At 47.3% G+C, this 24,527-nt stretch overlaps 1 protein-coding gene across 4 annotated transcripts in view; it reads left to right on the plus strand.

Annotated features, from left to right (window-relative positions):
- Positions 1–2,826: 2,826 nt before the first annotated feature.
- Positions 2,827–24,527, plus strand: part of pdm3 (pou domain motif 3) — a 64,724-nt gene continuing 43,023 nt past the window's right edge. For 2 of the 4 annotated variants that reach the window (XM_033377318.1, XM_033377319.1), the window contains exons 1-2: positions 2,827–3,381; positions 22,407–23,309. In XM_033377318.1, coding sequence (XP_033233209.1) covers positions 22,443–23,309 — 867 coding nt within the window. In that variant the 5' untranslated portion in view covers positions 2,827–3,381; positions 22,407–22,442. The remainder of the gene's footprint in view (positions 3,382–22,406; positions 23,310–24,527) is intronic. The other 2 variants (XM_002138187.3, XM_033377320.1) reach the window with 2 other exon arrangements.

Genomic DNA, 24,527 nt, shown 5'->3' on the forward strand with positions numbered 1-24,527 from the left:
AAAAGACAAGGACAGAGAGTGCCAAAGAGAGCGGGAGAGCGAGATGGACAACGTGAATATTTTCGAAAATTAAGCTGATGAGGTGATGCGAGGACGAGCGGACGAGCAGGAGACAGGAACTAGACGTAGACATGGGACATGGGACATAGACAGAGCACTGAAGTGCCTGCCGAAGTAGAAGTGGAAGGCATTCGCCAGCACTTAAATATTGACCAAAATTGGCTAAAAACAACAGCAATGGCAACAACCATCGATGGCCAGATGAACGATGTGCAAACTAAAGCATCCTCAAGATGTGCGACACTTAGATACTCTCTGGGATATACACTACCAATCATTTTCAGCGAAATCGGAATCATCAAGGAACTATCTTGGCCAGGACAACACATTAGTGGAATCTTAAGGAGATATCATAATTACCATAAACGAAAAGACTAAGAATAGACTATAGACTATTGTTACTGGAGCCGCCATATAGTCCATCGGGGTCACCATCGGTGTAGTCTAAACCTTAAATATGCATTACAAATCGAATACCCTATTGCCGTTCCCAGATACCCTAACAAATCACATTAAGCGAAACAACAACAAAATCCTCGAATGGCGTAGGCCGTTGCAGTCAGTTTTGGTTGCTGGTTCGATGGAGGAGTGTGGCCTGAAGTCATCGGAGGGCACGAACAGGGGGCTAGAGGACTGCTGCGACGACGACGTCATCGACACCTCCGATAGCTGAGGCGGGTGGGTGGCTAGACAGTGGCCGGCAGCAGCAGCAGCAGCAGCAGAATCGGCAGCAGAGGAAGCCACAACAGAGACAGCAGTGGCTGCAGAGGACGTATCGGCAGCCAGTTTGGATCCGTCCGTCTAGGACTGACCGACAGCGACCGGTTGAGGACCGCACGAGTTGCTGGCTGCATCTTCTGCCCTGTCCTGGCCTCCAGGGTTGTGGCATGGACAGGGGCGGGTGCGGGGTGGGGGCGGTGGCAGGGGACACAGGGGCACGGCGGTGCAGGGGGGCAGCTTGTCTAGTGACTTGACTGTAACCTCATTGACCAGAAAAATGCAAGCAGCCACAACACCAAAGGAGGGCCAGCTTTTTGAGTCGAAACTGTAGATACTCTTAAAGGGTACACCGCTGCTACACTTTACAGACGATTTGGAAGAGCTGTTAAGCAACAGATTACAAAACAGAAAGTGGAGTTGTGTCTTCAGAAACAAACAGAGTTGATCCCCAGAGGGATATCTGATCAGCGCTGTTTCCTATGGGTAACACACAAGATATGGCTAGAACCTATAACTTTCGGTCGTTGTGAAGATATCCTCCAAGTCATTGGGCCCTCTGCAAAGGGTATACCAGGCGCAGACAACAAAACATCAAATGTGAATTAGTGCAAAAGGTAGTCGAGGAGCGGGTATCGGTGGATGAGGGGGATGAGAGTCCAAGAAGAAGGAGCACAAGACGAAGCAGTGGGGTTGAGGGGGTGTTGATGGCGAGTGGGGATCTGGAATAGAAGTGGGAGAGTGGGAGTCGATGGAAGTGGGCAGAACAACGCAAAACGCTTCCATATTTATTGGCACTTTTCGGTTTTCTGAATGCGGTGCTATTCAGGGGGGCGGGTGGCTGGTGCCGGTGGTGGAGTGGACACTCGTCTGTTGTGGGAGTCCAAAGTGAGAGATGGAGAGAGAGCGAAAGAGAGGGAGAGAGAGATGGTGGATGAGTGCGGTTCCGTGGGAGAGGAACTCGAGTGAGGTTTTCGCAGATGATAGGATTGACTGTTGCTGTTGCTGTGGATTGGCATTTTAATTATTAATTTCCAGCAATAGTTGTCCACCAGAACTGGGACTGAGCAGGGGCAGGGTCAGGGGGAGGGCAAGTGGCAAATGGAGCAAGGACCCTTGAACAACTACAAACTTCCTTCTTTCAAGGGGTCAAATTTACTTGCGGAAATAGTTGAAGCCTTTCTGTCTCCTTTTGATGAGTTCGATTTCTAATCCAGTATAGTAGGAATTTGTTCTGAAAGAAGAACAGAAGCACCTCCAACAATCCTTCCAAATGAAATCCGCATTCATATCCGCATTATATAAGCATTTTTGATAACCAAATCTGAATCCCTTATCTATGCAGAATTTTTGGAAATTTTAGCATGAATTAAAACAAGCCCAAAAAAAGGTATTCCAAGCCGTCTTTCACTCCCTTCAAAAACGGCTCCCCTGACCCATTCCTCAGGAAAAACATTTGCTCTAATAAATGCTCAAATTTTGCGCTCACAATAAGCACTCATGTGAAAACGCAAACTACCACTCACTCGCAGTCGCTCTCTCTCTCTCCCACCCTCTATATCGCACTCTCTCGCTCGCTGGGGCTTCGTCAAGTGTTCGTTCAAACTAAACTTCTCCTGCCGATTGAGGCTGGCAGCAGCGGCAGCGGCAGCGGCATCAGCAGCAGCAGCAGCAGCGCTCATTTGTGCGCTTAATGACGTCATTATTTTTATTTTAACTGCCAGCGACAGAGGGAGTTGGGGGTGGAAGGGAAAAGTGCATATACTGTTGCTGCTCCTGCGCACACCCCCTCTCTGGGACGTGCTCTCTCGCTCTGGCCGCGAGTCTGGCGCGCTCTCGCTCTCGCTTGCTCCTGCAGGCGCTTGGGGGGCATGATTCGGCTTGCGCTTCGGCAAGAACGGTCTGGTTTGCTCGTGTTTTGTTGTTTCTCGTAAGTTGCACTCGTCGACTGGCCTGGCCGAGACCCGACTGCTCCACGCGACGACACGATTCGAGTCGACTCGACTCGACGACTACTTATGCTGATGATTGCTGGGGGTCCAAGCGCCCGTCTGGTGCGCCGCACGTTCATTCAGTCGACGACGTTGCACGACGACGAAAGCGGACGGCGCGTGGAAGCAAGAACCAAACCAAACCAAACCAAACAAATCAACATACACTCTCTCTCCCACACACAACTGCACTCTGGAGAGCAGCGCGTGCCATGAAATACTATCTGCAACATTCAATAGATGCAACTGCAACTGCAACTGCAGCGAAACAGTGTCCCACACTTGAGAGATTCCGAAATTCCGAGATCCGCGTTTGAGATTCGAGATATTGGCGCCACAAAGGCATCGCGCCCCGGCTTGCAACGTCGCGTGTGTGGCAGATGATCCTTGGTTGATCTTGACTCTTGTGTCTGTGCTTGTGCTTGTCTGTGCGCGTGTGTGATAGCCATCTCCCAGAAGATACTCTTAATGAATTGTTATCTAACGGATGCTTGGGATTTGGATTGTGACTAAAAATCTAAAGAATCCCCGAGGAAAATTGTGAACAAATTTTGGCAAAACCAGAAAATATAATCAACATTTGCTACTGCCTGAAGAACACCTAAAGAAAACGGTAAATAATATTATCATATTATCAATGAATATTCTGGCGAACTTCTAGCATACTTTTGGGTCTGGTTATTGGTTAAAATTGGAGTTTCTGTCCATAAAACAGATGACAGACCATCAAAGTGAAGTGCTTACATCAAACTTAATAGAAACATTAAAATTCATAGATTAGCTCCGATAATTCCGCACTTTTTATGGCCCCATAATCATCTTCATAGTTCATTAGGATTCCCTGCTGCTCTCAAAAACCCAGGCAAAAAAAAAAACAGATAAAAACCTTTTAAGCCTCTCACGCACTTCACTCGCGAATCAGATTCGAAATGCAATTTTCATGTAAATCTCGAACCTTGACATGGTAGTATTCCTAATGCTGCAACAGTGCAACCCGTAAGCAGATGCGCCTTCGACGCTGGCGGTTAGTAACTTTAATTAACGTTAATTGCGATCAGAAGTAGCATGAAAAATGGGCATCATCATTATCGTCGGATCCGGGGGGCAAACAGACGCAGACTCACTCACAAATGCTGTACGTGTGAGAGCCACTCGAAAATAGTCGCCTCGTTCTAATAATAAAACGAAATGTACTCGTAATACAATAAATACTAATAATGTGGCACTGGACAGTGCTGGATGGCAATTTGCAACAATAAGCCGCGGCAGGCAGCAGGCGGCAGGCGGCAGGCGTATCTCCCAGATACACGAATGAAATTAAATCAGAATGAAACTCTACACATAAACAGTTTAATGCCACCAACCACCCCACGAAAAAATTACGAAAAATCTATTACAATTGCCTTGCGGCGGCTCAGTGTCATATTTGTGCAAAAAAAAAAAAAAAAAACTAAGCGAGTAAGCGTATCTACGTACCTATGAGATACAATAAGCATCATCATCAGCACAGCAATTCACAGCAACAAATAGCAACAGCAACAATTGTAATAATCAGTTTCATTTCAAAGCCAGACCAACCTGCGCGATACATTTTTCCCAGTGCCACCACTGCACACTTTGCACAGGTTCTACGAGCAGCAGTGGAGCCCCCTCTGCCCCTGCCACGGGGCCAGTAGCCGTATCTGTATCCGTACCTGCACCTCAGTGCGGTGCATTGTTAGCCCTGCCGCTCGACTCGCTCATTTAATTAAATATAATTAGCTGCATTAATTGCAAATTAATACAGAGTTTAGTCTCTTTGTTGAGTCGCTTTTCATTGTCGTTGCCAGGCAGAGACTTTTCGACGGTTCCACGGCTCGACGGTACGGCCGGTTGGCTGCCTGCCACTTGCTCTCCACGGCTTATTACAGCCGTGTAATTATAGCCCATAAATGCAGATTTTATAGATATTTTCTAGGAGTTTATTAGTTCTGGTAACTCTGTTTAAAGGAAGCCAATTGGCAGCTGTTGCTGTTCCAGAGACTTTCAGTGGAAGTGTTAACGTAATCCATGGCAAATAATAGAATACTTAAGAGTAAGAACTGTAACATATTAACTTAGTTTTTATAGGGACTAAAGCCGGGATGGATCGCACTGCAACTACAAGTACCCAAGTCTTAACTAACTGATCTTCTCAACTGATCTAAACACCATTTTGGAGGTCTCTTTGGAGGCATCTTTAAATGACTTACGAAAATCCGTCGGCTTACTTACAGCCCTTTCAGCATAGAGTGTTGTTTTTTCTAGATAAATATTTAGTTTTTATCTAATTTTCTCCGACTTTAAATACAATTAGCCATGAGTTTTGGCTATATTTTCCATTCACAACCCTCTGCAGTGACTTTTTGATGTCCGAGATGTCTGATGTCCATTTGAGTGTTTCATTTTGAGTGGCACATCTTCCGCACATCAGAGAAGTCCATTAAATTCGCATTGCGACAACTTTTAATGCGAAAAATAAGTAGTTGTGAAAATGGAAAACAACCACGAAAATGATTAGATATTAATTTATAAATTAAGAATGTCTGCGAGTGTCTGTCTCTCTCTCTCTGTTTCTCTCTGTCTCTGTTGTGTGTTTTTTTATGACAAACGGATGACGAACGCATAAAAATGCATAAAATGCAGCGGCAAACAAGCCTTAAAAATAAACCAAAAGCCGGCGGCAAATTGCAGTTCCCCCGTTGCATGCCCCCCCACCTCTCTTGGGTCGTTGCGCGTCACGTTGTCACTCTTTACGTAGGCAAAGAAATCGTAAAAATCGTTAAAGAAAAAGGAAAATCGGCAAAGGCAAAATGTTTAATTATGTGCCGTCGGGGCATACACTCGGAATAGCTGCAGCTGCACGGCCACGCCCCCAGGTAGGCGGCCTTTTAATTAGGAATAATTAAAGTAATACTTATGCCCCATAAGTGCATTCTGCATTCTGCAAATCGGAGGAGGTCCGGAGAAGGCGGGGACATTCGTCTTGAAAGGATTTCTCTCTGTCTCTCTCTCTCTCCCTCTCTCTCTGTCTGCTCTGTGTTTTTGATGTGTGGCCAATTTGCAACTTGTGCAACACATTTAACTGCACTTTTATGGCCAAAATGGAGGGAGTGAGGCACGTACGAACGTCTCTGTGAAAGGCAAAAAGCCATCGAAATTTTAATGCTATCAGAAGGACCAGCAGGAAAATCAAAAGAAAATCATTTGCCGAAAGTGGAAACTAGTTAGCGGCAAAGGAAAATGGCCCAAATGTTTCCCTATATACATACATATTACTCTAAACGAACCATCCATCTACTGTGGTTTTTTACAAATTGGAACTGGTATTTTTGTGCACATTAAATAATAAATTGATACTTAAAGAAATATCTTAACTATTGCTAATTCTCGTAATTGCTATTTTTATTCAGTTTGCATTTATTAAGATAACATTTAACTGCGAGATTCATAACTGAATGCGATGATTAATAAATATGTATCTTTTGAAATGTCTCTTTGCCTCCCAGTTTTTTACTTAAGAAATTACTTCATTAACTTTCCTTAAATCTATAATTTCTTTAAATTTCATCTGTGGCATTATTCGTACATTTCCGAGGGTCCATTTCCATTTGGAGATGATCGTGGCATATACTTTTACTCTTTTTTCAGGCCACCAAATACTTGCATGTCGCACATGCCACAAAGCCTACACAAAAACAGATCGACACGCAACAGAGAGAGATAGAGAGAGAGAGAGAGAGAGAGCGGGAGAGATACTGGCTCATTTAATAATGAACAATAATGAAGAGTAATAATAATCATCAGCAAAAACGTGCAAAGAGAGTGGTCCACACAGATACTATGCAAAAAGAGAAGATACAGAGGCAATGCAGAGGGGAATGCTTTATAGGAGGCAACGAAATTTTATCAACGAACGCGCATCATTTCAATTAAGAAAATGTCACAAGTGTCCAAGCAGCAGCAGCCTAAAACACGCCAAGTGGGGCAGTGGCAGCTCGGAAAGGGAATGGGGATCCCCCGGCTGTGGCGAAATGAAAGTGCGCCACACTGCCCCTCCGGGGATCAGTCCCCTGCCACTCCCCGCCACTGTAATGGGTTCTTTTTTGGAGCATTTCTCGTAATTAATGCGAATTGTCACACGCTAAAAAGAGAACCAAGAGAACGGGAGCCTCTCTGGCGAAATAATGTCTCAAATGGCTTCGATTCGCCTTCTAATTCATTATTGTACATTTATCGTTTGTTGCCACTGCCCCTGCCCCTGCCCTGCCCCCTGCCCCGTGCCCCGTGCCATATAGCCATTGTGCCGTTTCCTATTCTTAATTAGTAATTAAACAATTTATGCTTTCGCGTGAGGCATTCAGAGAGAAGAAAAACGAGAAACAAAATGAAATAGGTTGAATTTTTGTGCTGCCCAAAAACATGAAACCATAATTAATTCTATTCCATCAAGTATTTTGCTCAATTAGCAATTAAAAACAGTGCCCCGTACTAGTACGTTGCGTGCATCGCAAAAGATGTAAAGCCCACTGTTTCGGGGGTAGGTTACACAGGTCCCCCCAATCATGCTTGATGGATGGAAAGATGGATGGATGGATTGTCAAAGATATGTACAAGATGCAAAAGATACAAGTAAATGCACTTCGTTTTGTGGCAATTATGTTCGAAAGTCGACTGGTAGAGTTGTTCCTACCATTTCATTGGGAAATCAATTGAAGCCAAAGCCTATTTGCGCTTTTAACTGATTATTCTCCTCGGTATTAAATCTTTAAAAATTGTAGGAGCATATTAGATCACATTTTCGGCAGCTCTTCCACTTAAAAGAACCCAAAATGATGGCATTTCTTTCACTTCTCTCAGGAATTTTTCGCTTTAATTTTAACTAATTTTATATCGTGTTTAAGAGTTTTTCGTTTAATTTTTGTTGATTAAGTGCAATTAAAAATGTATCCGCGCTCGCCACACCAGTCGTCGTCAGTTGTCAGATCGGAGCTAATGAGACGCGACACAGTTGTCCAGATGTTCCACCACAACCAGCTAATTGTGCAATTAACTGGGGAGCGTGAGGAGAGTGGCAGAACTGGGCCCTGCCACATGCCACATGTTGAATGGGATAGCAGCCGCAGTGCTGTGGCAGGGGCATGGGGCATGGGGCAGTTGTATTAAGTGTAGAAAATCTCGAGCACTTAATTCACGCTTTGTTGAAGGTGTTGAAAGGCGGTCGGACGACTGAATCCTGGATCCTGCCACACACAGTCGCCCAAGAAGCTGCCCCAAGGGGTTGCAGAGTAGCTGAGGGTACTTAACAGTTAAGTCAAACCAAATGCAAAAACCGCAAAAAAGGAACTCCCACACGAGCCCTGAACCCCGCACCCGAACTCGTACTCGAGTCCCGAATCCTAACCCACGTTATGTGTGCGGCAGGTCCTTTTTTCCTGTTGCCTTTTTTTGTTTTTTTTTGCTCATTTGACTTTGGGCCAGGACCAAACAAGCTGCTTATCCTTCCAGGGCAGACCCTGGTTTGGCCGAAAAGAAAAATGTTAATTACCCTTTGTGTTTAAAGAGACCACACCCCCACAACCCTCTGGGCTACGGCATCCTTGTTCCAGGAGGCCACAATGGACTTTTGTGTTTTTTGAGGCAATTAAAATTATTATTTTAATGTCAACACTTTTTTTTTTGGACCAGGATAATGCATGTAAAACGACCAACGCCTCCCCGAGAAAATCCGTTAAATGTTTATAAAGATTCAAAGGAGGAGGATGTGGCACGGTGGCTGGTTGGCTGGTTGGCAGAGTGGCAGTGTGGCAGGGCAGGCAACGTCTACATTTCCTCTTTTCCGACGTTTCCCCAAACTTTGCTTTGGGTTTCTGTTCCTTTTTTTCTGTTGGGCTCTGGGGTTGATTTAACGCCCCGTCCCTGGTCTACCAGGCGTCGAGGAATTCCGAAAAAGTGTTTTTACGGTATTTCTGTTGGCACAAGTATTTTTCCGGATGGAGTTAGGTCAGTGCTGCCATTCAAGCAGCAACCCCCACCCCGCATACGTCCCCCTCTGTTCGTTCTGCTGTTTTGAGAAATGTTTTTCGGTTGCTTTGGGGCATGCGGCCTTGCTCTTGCTCTCTGAGGGGGTTGCTGCCAATGGAGAGATAAGCAGGTGTTATATTTTTATGGCTAAAGTGGCTAAGCAGTTTTGCGGGCTATCCGGGAAGGGGGAGGGGCTGGATTGTGGCTTGTAAGGAATCATGTTCTGGTGGTTCGAGAGGGAGGGCAGCTCCTCCTCCCCCCAAAAGTGTGCTAAGACCAAGGAAATCTGCTGGGCTTTGGAGCTTCTTTGCGCCTGATGTTTGTACATACTTTTGACTAGAATTTCCCCTGGGACTAGGAGTTGTTTGATTCATATTCGAAATGGGAATCGTCTGTATACACATATATTACATATATACGAGCAGCTGCTCATAGATCTACTCATCGTTCAATTTGTGTGCCGTGTACTTCCTTTTTCTGGTCTCCCAACACTCGCCACCGCAGAATCATACCCATATCCATAGCCACCGATTGGACGGTGGACGGTGACCCCGAGCTGCTATGTGGGGTCACCCGAGAGCCGCCTATACTCCTCTTTTGGCTTCCGTCCCGTTCTGGGATCACGATTAACTACAGAAGCAGCTACTAGCCGCCTTAATTGTTTCGCACTTAATCAAAATAAGCAGCGAACTGGGACCTTGGGCACAGGAGGCTATCAAAGGTCCACAGTCCCCACTCCCCTTCCCCCAGTTCACAGTCCATGTCCCACTTCAAGTCCCAAACGTGGCACAAAAGCCAAAGCAGATACAGTGCTGGAGTTGCTGCTGCTGTTTGTTGAAGGCAAAAAATTGAAAACTAAAGAGCAACTTGGGGCGCACGCCAGTCTCCAGTCTCATTCTGGAAAAAGGGACGCCGCCAGACGGGCGGATGGACGGGCAGAGAGCCGACGAGCGACACAACGACAACGACAACGACGACGACGACGACATCAACACCCGTACCATGTGAAAAGAAAAACGTTTTATGAGCTCTCATTCACAAAAAGGGCCAAAGCACACTCATACACACACACGCACACACAGACCCATAGAAAAAAGGAAGTTTTCTGAGGATGTCGACAGAAGCAACCTGTTGAACCCTCCCGTCCATCCATCCATCCAGGCCACCCTTCCACTCCACTCTTCTGTAATTGTGCCACACTTTGCTCCGTTTCCTTATATTTCTTTCATTTTTCGAATGCCCTTTTAGAGAGGTATACTTCCATTGGAGGCGATGTTTGCGACCCCATAAAATATACGATATTTTTGGTTCTACCAGTTTCACCTAACCGAACGGACATGCGAATACTCATAGCCGTATGTTCCTTTCTCCATCGTCGCTGGGATTCCCTAAGCCATAGCCGCTGAGAATCGCCGAAACAGTTCTCTATAAGTAGAGCCTTTTGGTGCCAAACAGAGTGATCTTCAAGGGTATCTTACTCTTCGTACTCGTAGCCCTCTGAGCTCGGGTCGTGCCCAAAATTATATGTTGAAACATCAACACTCACATTACCCCTGCTGGCCATCTCAGCCCTCTTCCTTCACTTGTTGTACGAGTATTTCCCTAAAAAGATTTCCCCAAAGTTGAAAAGGTAAAAATCTGTTCTCCTCCTCGCACTCCCCCATTTGTTTGTTTCTTTCTCTCTTTATTTCTGGTGTGTGTTTTCCTGCTGCCTCTTTGCCGGGTGTCTGCCAAGTGTCTGTAATTTTTCTTTTAGTGGGTGTTTCTAATAGAGTTTTTCCTTTTTGAATGTGAGCAAGGGGGAAATACTTTGAGTGTGTGGGTGGGTGACTGTGCCTGTGCCTCTGGCTGGCTCTTGTGGCATGGGTGTTTTAAGTGCTTCTAATAGCCGCTTAGGTGGGGAGAGCCAAGTGGAATGGCGACCAGAAGCTGCCGTTTGAGGTGGCTGTTTGACTGAAGGTCAAGAATGGAGGTGGGAAGTGGGCAGTGGCAGGAGGTGTCGAGAGAAGGTCAGCGATTGATTTCAGTCGATAATCGACTCTAGGGAGTGTATTTCAAAGATACATGAACTCTATTTGCTTGGATTTCCAATAAACATTTGAGTTTGCCTCAAATCTGTGGGCCCTCCTCCTCCTCCCCCCATCTACTACCCATTTCGCATTGTCTCCGTGGGAGGGGGAGGCGGTTTCTCTGTTGGGCTTTTCTTTGTGTGAGCTTTTTTCTAGCCCTGAGACGACGCGCACGCTTTGCGGCGCGTGGCAGCTGCTCTTCGAGTGCTGAGCGCCTGCTGCTGTTAGCCAGAACGGAGGCGCCGCCTGTCGGTGTCGTTGTGGCTGTCGCCGCCTGTTGATTCAGTCGTTTTTTGTTTGGGCTTTTGTGTTTTCTGTTTTGGCTCAAGTATGGCCTCTGCCGCCACTCCTGGTGTTTGTGTGCTGCCAATGCCTCGGCCATGGCCAAGACGACGCTCCGCGGAGGCTGCGACTTTTACAACTTTATAAGTTGGCAGCGTCATGATTGTTGTGGTTGTTGTTGCCACGTTTTTGCTTCTCGCATCATTTCGGAGATACATGTGTCTGTGACGTCAGAGGCAGAGCCAGCCGGTGCGCGGGGTGCGCGCGGTGTGGCGTGTGGCGGGGTGTTTTGGGTCTGCGGCTGGCTGCCACTTGCTGAGCTTCTGTTACGCGTCGACTCCACTCTCTCTCTCTTTCGCCGCGAGTGTGTGTGTGCTGCGATTCCGCCTTGCCCCATCATGCCCCCATTCAGGCCATTCGGGCAGGGACTCTTGCAGATTATGGCCTAGGAATAAGAAGTTATCTAAATGAGCCCCGACTTTATTGCCGGCAATTATAGATCGGTCTATGTGCGTGTGCTTGTGTGTGTGTGTGTGTGTGTAATTGCAATGCGATTGGAGCCAATCCGAAGCCTTTTCCGACCGACTTTTCATTACCTGCATCAACACTTGCATATGTAATTTAGCATAATTTGAAATGCAAGGCAGCGCCACAGAATAGCTGCCACAGAGAGGCACGACCCAGGCCAGCAGCAGGTCCCCACCGGCCCCCCACCGGTAACTGGTATAATTAATAAATGGTAACAGCCACAGATACAGATACATTCTGTAGGTAAAACCAAGCGCCAAACAAAGCCGAGATTTCTATTGGCAAAGGAATGCCAAAGGCAGCCAGCGCTTTTTGTTGGCTCAATTCTCTTTTGTCTCTCTCTCTCTCTCTCTCTCTGTTCCCCTATCGCGCGTTGTCTGTCCGTACATATGGTACATACATATATCCATGTCTTGACTGCAATTTATGAGCCTAAATGAGCGCAAATTTCAGTGTTCACACACAGATACACGGCTACACGACCAACACACGGACAGCTGTGAGTCGTATGTGAGCGATTTTGGCGCTCAATTGGCAATAATTTCTGATCAATTTTCCATTGACTGACAAAAACAGAACAACAGCAACAAACGGAGCGACGCGACAGAATAGTGGTACAGTGGGGCCCATGGAGTGGGGACATGTGTCAGATAGGAATTCACCGTGGATTTCCCCAGTCAGATAAAGGCCATGAATTATAGAGTTTTAGATAAACGGATAAACGAAATAAACAGATGAAGAAAACTGCATTTAAAAGGTGGAAAATAGGAAAAAAAAAAGCACACCGCTTCACCGTTTTACCGTTTCACCCTTTCACCGTTTCGTTGAATATGGCACAGATTCTTCTGCATTTCTTTCCTCTTGGCAGAAACGCAAAGCCAAGACCCATTGGCAGTGGTCCCATCAAAGAACCAATGAATTTTATGGGCGTTCCCCATCCCTTTTTCCACTTTGTTATTATTATTTTGTTATTTACAATAATTAAATCAGACATCAGAAATGTCTTTCCATTGAAGTGCCGCCACTCGAACGAAAAAAAAAAACACTGAAGTGTAGAGAATTATGATTTCAATTCGAGTCGAGTTGGGGTTTTCTGTGATTTCTGTGCTGTGCTGGAATGCTGTTGGCTGTTGGCTGTTAATTGGCTGAATTACTCGTATTTTCACTGATTATTAATAAATATGCATTGTGCGCTGTTATGGTCGATTAATTGGAATAAATGAAGACCAAAAGTGAGGCCTCATTGCGTCACTGGAGATCATTTGCATTTAGAGGGGCGGGGCCCCCATTTCCAAGAAAATCAACACCACAGCCAAACAGTTGAAGAAAGAATTCGAGTATCCCCCAGAATAGCTGAGCGTTGCATAAAAAATTAACACATTTAAATGACTTTCATTAAAAATTGATTAATATGGCCCTGATTGGTTATTTTCTTTGCTTTTTCTTTGCCTTTGCCTCATTGTCGTCACACGATGCCCGACTCTCTCTCTCTCGTTCTCTCTCTTTCAATTATTGACACATAAATTGAACATTTACTGGCGGTTTTTCACTGATTTCAGTGATTTTATTAATTTACGTATTGGTTCCGCTTGTGTTTTCGTATTGATTTCCAATCATAGATGGATGCCGTGCCTCCTCACAATTCGTTTTCAATGAGCCGTAATTTAGACTCATTTAAATAAATATACTCGTTCTTTTGTTGATTGGCCTTTTGCATTATTACTCTATCCCTCTATCCATCGGCCTGTCTCCCTGTCTCTCGGTCTGTCTATCATCGGCAATTGCGATAACGAGTTCAATGCAAAGTTATTTAACCTTTTAATAAGCTGAATGTTAGATAATCGTCTCGGTGCTCCATAGAAAATTATCGACTGGGAGGTACAGTTTCCGCAGTACAGTTGCCCGAGTGCCATCTGCTCCTTTTCCTGCCCAAAAATTCCTCTTCGTTCGTAGCAGATACATATATCGTCAGATATGCCAGATAGAAAGTCCCCGCTATACCGCTGCGCAGGCGCGTTGCGAGGTACAGTTGCCTCTGACAGGCTTAGTTTGTCTCATGTCTCATGCATTTATGCATAAGTTGGGGCCGTCACGCACTTAATGAGCCTGAGATTGAGTCGGCGATGGAGGCTGATGGCTGGGGGCTGGGGGCTCGGGGGCTCGAGCTGCAGTTGAAGCTGAAGCTGGATTCGTGCGACGGCAACAAATTGACGCATTTAATAATATTTTACAATGTGTGTTTGCAGTTTGCTAATTTCTTGCAGGCGTTATTGTGCGCACTTTCAAAAAACGGTGCGTGGTGGTGCGGCAGCCCCTTGGGGGCCTCATTTGATGCCCGACAGCGTTGCCATATCGCTGCCACACGCTGTTGCCGGTTGCCGCTTGCCGCTTGCTGGTCTCTTGCTGTTGTAGCTGGTGTCGTGTTGCCGCCGTCGTCGCCGTCGCGTAATTTACATTAATTGGCACACGGCGTCGTACATATAAATTGTTTGCGCGCTTAAACTTTAATTTCATGCGTGCCATTTGATTTTTGTTGCCACTCTGGGCACAAATTATAGGCAAGTGTGACGGTCCTAAGGCTGCATCGTGCCTGAGATTGCTGCAAGTGCTGGGCGTTGTGTAGATTTTGTGGGCTGCCACGGGACGCATACTCCATTCCCGAGTGAAGTGTCGTGCGCCGCAAGGCTCCAATACTTACGCAGATTTGTGGGCACCTGGTTATGGGTCTTTGCATAATAGAAAGGCGTCTTGTCTGCAAATCTCGGGACAATCACTTGCCGTTTAGCGCAGATTGCCATAACGCCATTAGACATGCGGCCCTTAGGCGCCGAAATGAGGGCATACAAATTCAATTACCAACACTGCCCCTGCTTAACTGTTCTGAGGCTGTTCAACACTGTAAATATATGTACTTTATTTTCTTTACAGCACTGAAAACTCACAATCATGCCTTCAGCTGCTCTGATTTTCCTTTTGGCAATTTCTCTGCCATTTATTATAATTACATTATCCAACACTGTTTTCCCCCTTTATGTTAATTTGTTTCTTGCTTTTTTCATATTTAGCAACACTTTTTATGCATTAAGTGCTGTACAACACTGTGCACAAAACGTTCAAGTACAGTCGCGTTTATTATTTTTCTGCTCTGTTCTGTTCTGCTTTTGCTTCTTCCATTAATTAACATACTTTCACAGAATTTCTTTCTAACAGCAACATTTTTCGTTGACGTCAATTTTGCGCATCGTTTGCCATTTGCAATTATTATTGTTGTTGTTGTTTTTGTTGCTGTTGTTGTTGTTGTTTGTGCTCATTTCGCCATCATATCATCAGGTCAAATCTCAATTAACAAATATTACGATTGTTGCTTTCTTTCTCTCTCCCTGGCTGCCCCTCTCTCCCGCTCCCGCTCCCGCTCCCTCTCGCTTTCACTTAAACTAACAATTAACAAATATTAATGGGAATTTATTTCAATTGAAATCAAAAATTTCACTTCCAAACGGCTGAATGCCATGAAATGGCTGAAACGCGAGTACTCTCGCTGTCCATATGGCCTTGTGTGTGCTGCTGTAAGAGCCCTTTGAGGGCCAACCTTCCTTACGACCAAGTGCATACGTTCCTTATCTAAGTTGCACTCGACCATTATCCAGTCATTGACTTTCCCCCTAAACTCAGGTTAATTAAAAAGCCCCACACACACACACACACAAACAATCGGCTTATAATCAGCTTATATTCTAGTAAATTTATAACCTCTCTTGATTATGCCGTGGGTTATGCCATGCCACCAAGCGCCAGGCCATCCCCCCGCCCCCCTCGCCCACCATTCAGCGTTGTGCAGTGCGTGCCACTACGTGGACTGCATATCGAGTGAAATGTAGTACTTATTCGCCGTCGCCGTCGCCGTAAGCAAGCTGAAACTTGTGGTAATTATGACGAGCTCTGTGGCATATGTGGCGTTTTTACATGTGTATGTGGGTGGCACCTCGAGATGGGGTGCCTAATGGCCTAGTCATTGTTCGTTCTCGCAGTGCGGAGTCCAACGAGGGAGCTATACTGTTTGCCGAGCAGTTAAGTAGCTTTTAATAAGCGCCCGCGCGTCAGGCAAATAAATAATTATAATAAATAAATAAATTATAAACTGCTGCCGAGGTACAGTCATCGTCCCATACAATGTGTGCCCGCTGCATGCCACTGCCTTCGCGCTCTCCCTAATTACCTCCCCCCACCAGCGATTCTCCCCGCTCTGCCACAAAAGGGCGCATGCAAAGTGCAACTTTTGATTCCCTTCCCTTCCGCCTGCCTCCGCGCTGCCCTACTTTATCGAGAGTTAATTAAGCGTTTTAAAGACTCAATTTGAATGCAACTTAGCTGACGGATTGGCTGATTGTCTGGCTGTCTGGCATTCAGCGATTGCTGGCCATTTAGTTGCATTTTCATAGTTTGCAGCTCATTAGAGGCACGGCCAAGCGCTGACTGTACAATGTACAGTGTACACATGTGTGTGTGGGTACGTGTATGCAAATCGTTATGGCATTCGATAATTATCACTGATCAATCGATTTATGGCAAAGATTTTTTATAGTGCTCAAATCGTTTTTACGGCGAGCCTTGATTCCACTGACTAATAAAAAAAAGCTTTGATTCGATCGTACTTCATCTTTGGAGAACTATCACGAAGGTGGGGGGGAGGGCTCTGTCCTGGTAACTTGAGAGCCAACACACAGTTAATCGATTCAAAATTCGATTACCACAAAACTTTAGCACTGCCTCCCCGCGGTGCCCAAATAATATATAAAGCACTTTGCAACCCCAGATAAGGCAAGAACCACCCTTGAATGGTCATGTCATGCCGCGAGGTCTGTCCGTCCGTCCGTCCTTCCGTCCGTCCGTCTGTGCGCTTTGAATGCAAAAACCCCGCAGCCAAATTCTAATTATAATCGCGTATCGCATGTGCCAAAGCTCCAATAAACCTTTGTCAAGCGATTCCCTCGCTAAGCTCTCCGTAACCCCTGCCCTGCCGTGCCCTGCCCTGCTCTGCCCTGCCCTCTGCCGATCCCCCTATGCCGTGTCATTAACAACCCACGCTGCCCGGCTTTAAGCTTTGCATTAATTTCTGCAGTGCCACGAAAAACGAAGCAAAGAAATTTCCATAATGAGCACGTACACAATCACTTACCCCGGACATGGCCAAGGACCCAAACTCTTGCATCGAGTCCAACATGCAATTGGCAAAAAGGGTTTCTCGCATAATTCCATTCCATTCCATTCCATACCCTTCCATTCCCGGGGGTTGGAAAGCATTTTTTTATAATTAGTTGGCCGTTGCCCGGCACCAAAGTGCAGGTTTTCAATTCAAAAATTGTATTCGCTCTTTTCCTACGTTTTTTCCACCAAATATTTAGACGTTGATTATGGGGCGCTGAGGCCGCCGCGTCACCCCAGAGCGAGGATTGCAAATGATTTTGGTGCGTGCTCAATTGGGGAGTTTTCAAGCCGAACCCAGGCCCAGGCCCAGGACTGACTGCCCTTCCCTCATTGGACAGCATTTCTTTTGTTTTTCGCTAATTTAGCGAAATTATGTTCTGTGCTCTCTCATGTCTAGATGTCGTGTGCGGTTCGTGCTGCACTCTCCTTGCCAGTCCTCCAGTCCATTTAGTGCTTGCCTCCTGCTAGATTATACAACTGCAACACGGAGCGGGTCATGCAATATTCGAGCGATTCGGGAAGCGGGCTCTACGACTATTCTGTAACGTCTGTAAAAAGATCCATGATACTTATACCATACGATGGCACGATGGTAGCACATTCGAGGTTCTCCATTCACTCAGCAGCAAAAGTCCAGCCTTCGTTATTATTTCCTTTTCTAAATGAATTAAAATCGCCAAATCGCGGAGGGTTCGCGGGTTGCAGGGGGGGCATCACAACGGGGAAAAAATGCGAATAACTCATTACGCGGCGCATTAAGGACAATGTCTGCGAGTGTGTGTGTGTGTGTGTGTGTGTGTGTGTGCTGGTCGCAGGACTCACGCTATGAGAGGGTTGATTTTTCAGCTCCAGACTGTGGGCATGACTTTGACTTCCTTTCCGGTTTTTTTTTTGCTTTGCTCTCATCCTCTGGGGGCGTTTGGTTGCACATGTTTATTGTTGTTGCCCCTGGCATGCCAATGGCAATTGTTGTTGTTATTGGCATCGCCTAGTGCGTGCTCTGCTTGAATCACGCAAATTTCATTATTATTATTATATTTTTAATGATTTGAGTGGAAAACACACATACAGACGACTGAATGGTCGTAACCGGCTGCCGTACGTGAGTAATCGAGTAATCGAATAGCATAAAAGACTGTTGGCCATAGTCCGCTGACCGGACTGCAAGTGCCTCATTGTTCGCGGACGGACAGGGCTTCGGTGGGGAGGTGGGCGGTGGCCCAGGGACCAGGGACGAGTTAGCTCTCAGCCCTGCACTGGCTGAGTGCCTTCCGAGAACTCATTATACCCTTTCGGGAGGGTATATCTGATTTTGGAAGTGCAGAAACTGACGTCTTGGGACCAGTCTCTCCGTTTCGAAGCTGCCAAACTGCCAAGATCGGATCGGTAGAGCAAATGCCATTGCTGGATCGATCTGTAAGTGTATCAAAGGCTTCGTTCCTTGAAGACAGTCCTTCTGTGTGCCATCGGAGGCGGCCCTGCAATCGTGGTAAGTAGTTGGGAGCCTCTGCAGCTCGAGAACTTAAAAGTTCTGTGCGTACGGGTGTACTCTCTCCGGCACCCACCCAACTCCCTCTCTCTCTATCTCTGGCCTAACCCTTGGTCTGTGCATAATATATCAGCCATTGTACTTTCATGTGTAATCGTGTGTTATTTTTAAGAAAATTGCACGTTCTGCAGCACACCACCCCCAGCAGAAGGGGAAGCAGAAGGGGCAGCAGGAGTCAGTCTGGAGGCAGCAGCAACAACCCTAAAACAATGCAACAACCAACTTGCAAAAGTTTTCAAACACGGCAGAGTGTGCTGTGCTGTGCTGTGGTGTGTGTTTGTGTTTGTGTGCGTAATAAATGTTGCATAAATAATTTCAACTCAATGACTTAATGTTTCAGGGGCTACTCTGCCCCGCTGCCACCCGCATTATTGATTATTTTTGCTTTGCCAAAGTAGCCGAAAAACGAGCCTTGCCCCACTGTCTCTGCCACTGCCACCGCCACACACACACACACACACACAGAGAGATCTGCGCCATTCACTTCCTCCACGGCACAGCTGTGCGGCACTCGGGAGATTCGGTTTTTGTGTCGTTTGGCTATTTAATATGCATTTTGCGCTAATTACAAATCAAAGGAAAAATTTAATAGCCAAAGAGTTGGCCATAAAAATGAAGTTGTTTGGTGTCCGGACGGGGTCCGGCGTCCGGGGTCCGGCGTCCGGACGGTGGCCGGGGCACTGGTTTCTAATCAAAAATTGCTTTGTGCCACATTTGGCTCTCCTAACTCTAAATGATGGCAAGTGTGCTACAATTTAGTTTGACTATTAATTACAACAAGTTGCAACAGCAGCAGCGGCAGCGGCAGCAGCGGTAGCAGCAACATGTTCTACATGTTTGCCCAGGCCATGCCAGGCAAAAATTATTGATGATTTTATTAATTTGAATATTGCCAACGAATTGCTGTCGAAGACAAAACGCCTGCCATGCAACTCGATCTCTGGGACGATCCCAGGCGTGGATCCACGGCGATCCGTGCCGATCCGTGGCGATCCAAGGCGATCCGAGGCGACTTTGAATGATAAATTTTTGCGATCGCTTCTCTGTGGCGCGCAGGCCAGTAGAAAGTTGCATGGAAATTGCAATTTATAGCCCGGCAGCGGTCTGGCAGTGGTGCCACATGTTGCAGCCACCAAGAAAATGAGTATAATTAGACCGGTTTGCAGTGTGTTCTGCTGCAGTGTGTGTGCGCCGTGCGCCGTGCCGCATGTTGCGGATGGGGCACGCTGCACTGGAAATGAAGCGAGCTTGATTTGAATTATAGTCGCCGGCATGGCGATAATTAATCGTGCTATTTAGTGTGCTACATGAAATTCTACTAGTTTCCTAGTTATTGATTAGATTTCATAGTCGATGCTGCTGCAAGCGCAGGAAGCGACAAAATGTTGCTGCTGCCAGTGCATGTGCCTGTGCCTGTGCAATTTTGCCAGACTTTTAATATGCGCAAATTGTACTTAATTTGGTTGCACATTTTGTCGCTGCAATTTGCCGTGTGTGTTGCCAGGCAGCCCATGTGGCCCCCGTCTAAACTTTCACAACATGTTGCAGCAGCAGCAGCAGCAGCAGCAGCAGCAGCGGCAGCTGTCTTTTGGGAGCGTCTCTAAGCCATGTCGTTCTCCGGCTGCCACACGTGGGCTTGGCATTTGCTGTTGATGCATACTTGAAATAATTTTGTTTGTTGCATTGACGGGAGCCCTGTGTTTGGGGTGTTGTCTGTTTGCTGTTTTCATGAATTGTTCTTGCTGCTTATGCATATGCCTCATGGTGGAGGGAAGAGCCCAGAACCAGCCATGGCCAGACATTTGCATGCAACGTACAAAATTAATTATTACACTCCCCCCCACCCTCCCCCTCGGCCTGCTGCTTCCTGGCCAAAATCCACAACACGAAGCGTAGCTTGGGCTGCGGCTATGGCTATGGATTTGCCTCTGGCTTTGGCCACTACTCTGCCTGTGACTCTGCTTCTGCCTCTGCCTCAGACAGTGGCATTGGCATTGCATGTACGAGTAGTGCAACATTCCAACTTTCAAGGCACAGTCCTGACATTCCTCGCCCGCCACCCCGAATGCTTCCCGGCTCATTACGGCGATGGCTGTGCGGCAGTGTGGCCGGAAAAGTGCGTTCGTTGACTGCTGCCGGCTGGCCAGTGTCGTCGTCGACACATGCAAAGCCACCCACTGCCACCCACTGCCACCACCCCACCCCCAAACAGAGAGTGCGAATCCGAGCTACGGAACTTTGGGTACGACGCTGCCTCGGACTCGGACGGGGACGGTGACGGGGACGGGGACTAGGACCCTGAGTCCAAGTCCGAGGCCGAGTCCAACTCAGTTCCGAATGCAGTGGCTTGCATTATTACAACTGCAGACAGGATCTCAGTAACAGTACTGCGTATGCAACACACAGCCACACGCTGGCCCTGGCTCCTGACAGGAGAGGAGCCGAGAGCAGCAGCAATAAGCCAGAGCCCATATGCATTATGCATTAAAATCAACGCCCGTTTTGTGTAGACCTGCAGACAATGCAACGGAGAGCCGAAGACACAGCCAGGACTTTTCCTTTCCAATCCCATCTCGTCGGCAAGGAAACACAAAAACACAAAAACACACGTGGAGGCCCAATTTTCGGGCTGGCTTCTGTGTGTAATGTCAAGGCATGGCCATTGATGTGTCCTTTGTTTCCAGATGCCAGATGGGAGACGGGAGACGGGAGGTGGAAGACGGGCTTACAGGGGATTCGATGCAGTCCGTGCAGGTATTCTAGGAGCCCTTTGGTACGAATTGTTGGCACAATTTAGGCGCCTTTGGGCTGGGCTTAGAACCGGTTCTTCCCTGGGCTCCAGCTCTGCCTTTGGAAGGTAATAGAGCTGACAGTTAATGGAATGTGTTCGAGCCGAGAGATGATTTTGCATTGCATTTTTGAGTTGGGCACAAATCTTTAAAGCCGATTGCTCAAGCTTTTGGCTCGTGCCTATCTATGCCGAAAACATTACTCTTTCTGCTAGTCTTTATCTTCTCTCGATTAATTTTCCAGTCTGGACAAAGCTTTCCATGTATAAATGCTCTCTCCCTGCTCATTTCCTTCTGGTTCTTCTTGTACATAAGGAAAACTTTCTTGCCAGACAGCCACCGGCCACCATACAAGAGCCGACTCCTTCTTTGGCCAGTTGTGCCGCCCGGCGTATAAATTATAATGCAGAGTAGGTGTAAAATGTTCGATTACGACTGTGCAGACTGCCCCCACATCCTGGCCCCGCATCCTGCTCTTCTCGCTGCTGCAGCCACCCGTATGCTTGGGCTTTTGTGTCCATCATACCATTGGGCCCCCTTTATCATGCTACTTTGGGCAGGAGTCGTTCCATGTCCAGAGCAGAGCGTCGACGTCGTCGTCGTCGTGGCCTGGCAGGGACAGGGACATGGACACGGACATGCCTGGACTGCAGGCTCTCGGCCACGGCCTCCGTCTCCGCCTCCGCCTCAGCTTCAGCTTCAGACTCGGGTTGCGTTTTGCATTTGCAAAATTATGTGGCATGTGTGGCATACCCCAAACCCCTGCCAAAGTTGCCCGCCATTGTTGTTGTTTGTTTTTGTGTGTGTGTGTGTGAGTGTGGTGCAACAGGGATAATTAATGAAATTAATGCGACGGTTGGTGGGGGTTTTAAGTGCACGAAATATATTCGATAAATGTAAATTCTAAATTATGAGGGGCACAGCAGGAGCGATGCGCCAGGGAAAGGAGGCAGCAGAGAGGCGGGGTAGTGCCCTCAAATTGCAATCTATTACAATTGAATGAATTATGTCGCTGTATGTATTGAAGGAGCACCGGGTACAGGGTAATAAGTACAGTCAGGCGGCAGATAGGCGTAGTCCATGGGATATGTGTGTGCTTTCTGTCTAGAAGAACCTTTACGTTTATGCTTATGCCCCATCTTTTATGTCGTGTGACACCTTCTTGTTGTTGCAGGCGTGGCGCCCATGATGCGAGCGGTGCAGCAGTGACATGGCCGAGGGCTGCGAGGACTCTGCCGGCGCCGCTGAATCGACAACGTCACAGTACACAACGACGCTAGACAAGATGCTGGGTACGGTGTTGCCGTGCGAGGCGGCAATCGGTGCCACTCCTGGTGGCAGTGGCAGTGCCAGTGCCAGTGGCAGTGGTGGCAGTGTCAACTCAAACACCAGCGGCGGTGGCAGCAGCAGTGGCAGCGGCAGCATCAGCAATGCAAACAATATCGTGAAGCGGGAGTTTTGCGATGGCAGCTTGATGCCAGGTGCTGGGGAAAGTGCTAACAACAACAATAGTACAACCAACAACAACAACAATAACAACAACAACAACAGCAACAATAACAACAAAAACAATACCAAAATTCAGTCACTGATTTGCACTGGAAGCAACAACAACAACAACAATAGCAGTAGCAATAGCAATAGCAAAAAGAACAACAGCAGCAGCTCATCCTCGTCATCGTCGTCGTGCTCCTCGAGCTCATCCTCCTCCAGCTCTGCCTCCGCCTCTGCCGCCAGCACCCACACCAGCTGCACAACCACCGCCGCCGTAGTGCCATCGAACTGCTCCACAAATGCCAACAAGTCGCCCGGATCGCCCTACTCCCAGATGGGCATCGGCATGGGCATCGGCATGGACATCGGCATCGGCATCGGTGTCGGGAGCGGGAGCGGCACTGGTGCGAGTCCGCTGCGGGAGGCCAGTCCGCTTGCCAGCCGCAGTCGATCGCCATTGATGCATGCCACAGCAGCCGCCCAATCGCCCTGCAGCGGCGGTGCGGTGGCGCCCGGCTCCCCGCCATCGGCCTCGTCGAACAGCTCGTCGCATGTGCTGACCCTCAACATCAAGACCGAGTCGGTGAGTCGCTGAGAATTTGCATTTCCACCTTCCCGAATTGAGCAACTGTTTGGTAGAGTACTCCCGAGATTTGCCCCAGATTTGGGATATATCTCTCTCATAGGTGCACTCACGTGTTGCACGGCCACCGCTGCGGCTAAGGCGACATTGTTGCGCTTACATTTAATTAGCATGCACAGTGCCCGGGCGACGGATCATTAATTAGACGCCGCTTTGGAGTCGCCTAATCAGTTCAATCTGCCAGCAGGCCAGCAGAATGTTGCAACTCCGCCAATCAAGGGCACAGCTCAAGCTCTTGCCCCGGGCCGTCGTCTCTCCGTTGGAGTCGTGCTCTAGAATCGCTCAGCGGGCACACACAAAAACCAGAAACAAACTGAGACCCAGAGTTCGGTCAAAATATTTTTGTCCCAATTTTAATGACCATAAAAATACTGATCGAAGACGGACAGACGGGGGACATGGGACGGGGGGGCCGAACTTTTGTGCAATTGTCAGCAATAAATAAAAATTTCGCATGTCCTCTGGTTCTCGTGGTATTTTCGTTGGTTCTTTTTTGTTGCGGCAGCTTGTTGCCTTGTGGCAGGCACATAGTTAAGCAGCGAATCAGCCTGCTGCAGCTCCAGCTCCAGCTCCAGCACAGACTCTGATCTGCTGATCAAGGCGACTTCTATTTTCAAGTTTATTTTGGTTTAATTTCTGGCTGGCATTGGTCTTTCGGACTTGGTCTTTGGGCTTTGGGCGATTGTTGTCGTTGCTCGTAAAAATGCCTAAATTATGGGTCTGACAAATTCGGGATCAGCAGACGAGGCAAGAGGCCGAAGAAGCGTGTCTACGATATCTAAACCAATACAGGCATATTATGGTAAACTTTTCAATTGAATAAATTTACAAAAAGTTGTGAAATATTTGGAAAATCTAAAGAACTCGCAGCAGTCTCAATGGTCTCTCGATTCCCATTCAAATTCTCAGTGAAACCCCGGGATCCCAACAGTTGCAAATTGTTGACCCAATTCTAGCTGCAAATCAATTCAGGTCCATTTCTGGTCTCAAGTATCTCCTCGTTGGCATTCTGTGGTTTGGTTTTTTTTGGGCGCTTTGTCTCTGTCCGATCGGATCCGATCCACTCTATAAGTAATGACACAATCAGCTCACACGACACAGCAGCACGCACTCGGACTCCCCCTCTTTGGAGGCACTGGCAAAGCTGTTGTAAAAAGC

The sequence above is a fragment of the Drosophila pseudoobscura genome, chromosome 3 (genome assembly GCF_009870125.1).
Source record: "Drosophila pseudoobscura strain MV-25-SWS-2005 chromosome 3, UCI_Dpse_MV25, whole genome shotgun sequence".
Classification (NCBI taxonomy): domain Eukaryota; kingdom Metazoa; phylum Arthropoda; class Insecta; order Diptera; family Drosophilidae; genus Drosophila; species Drosophila pseudoobscura.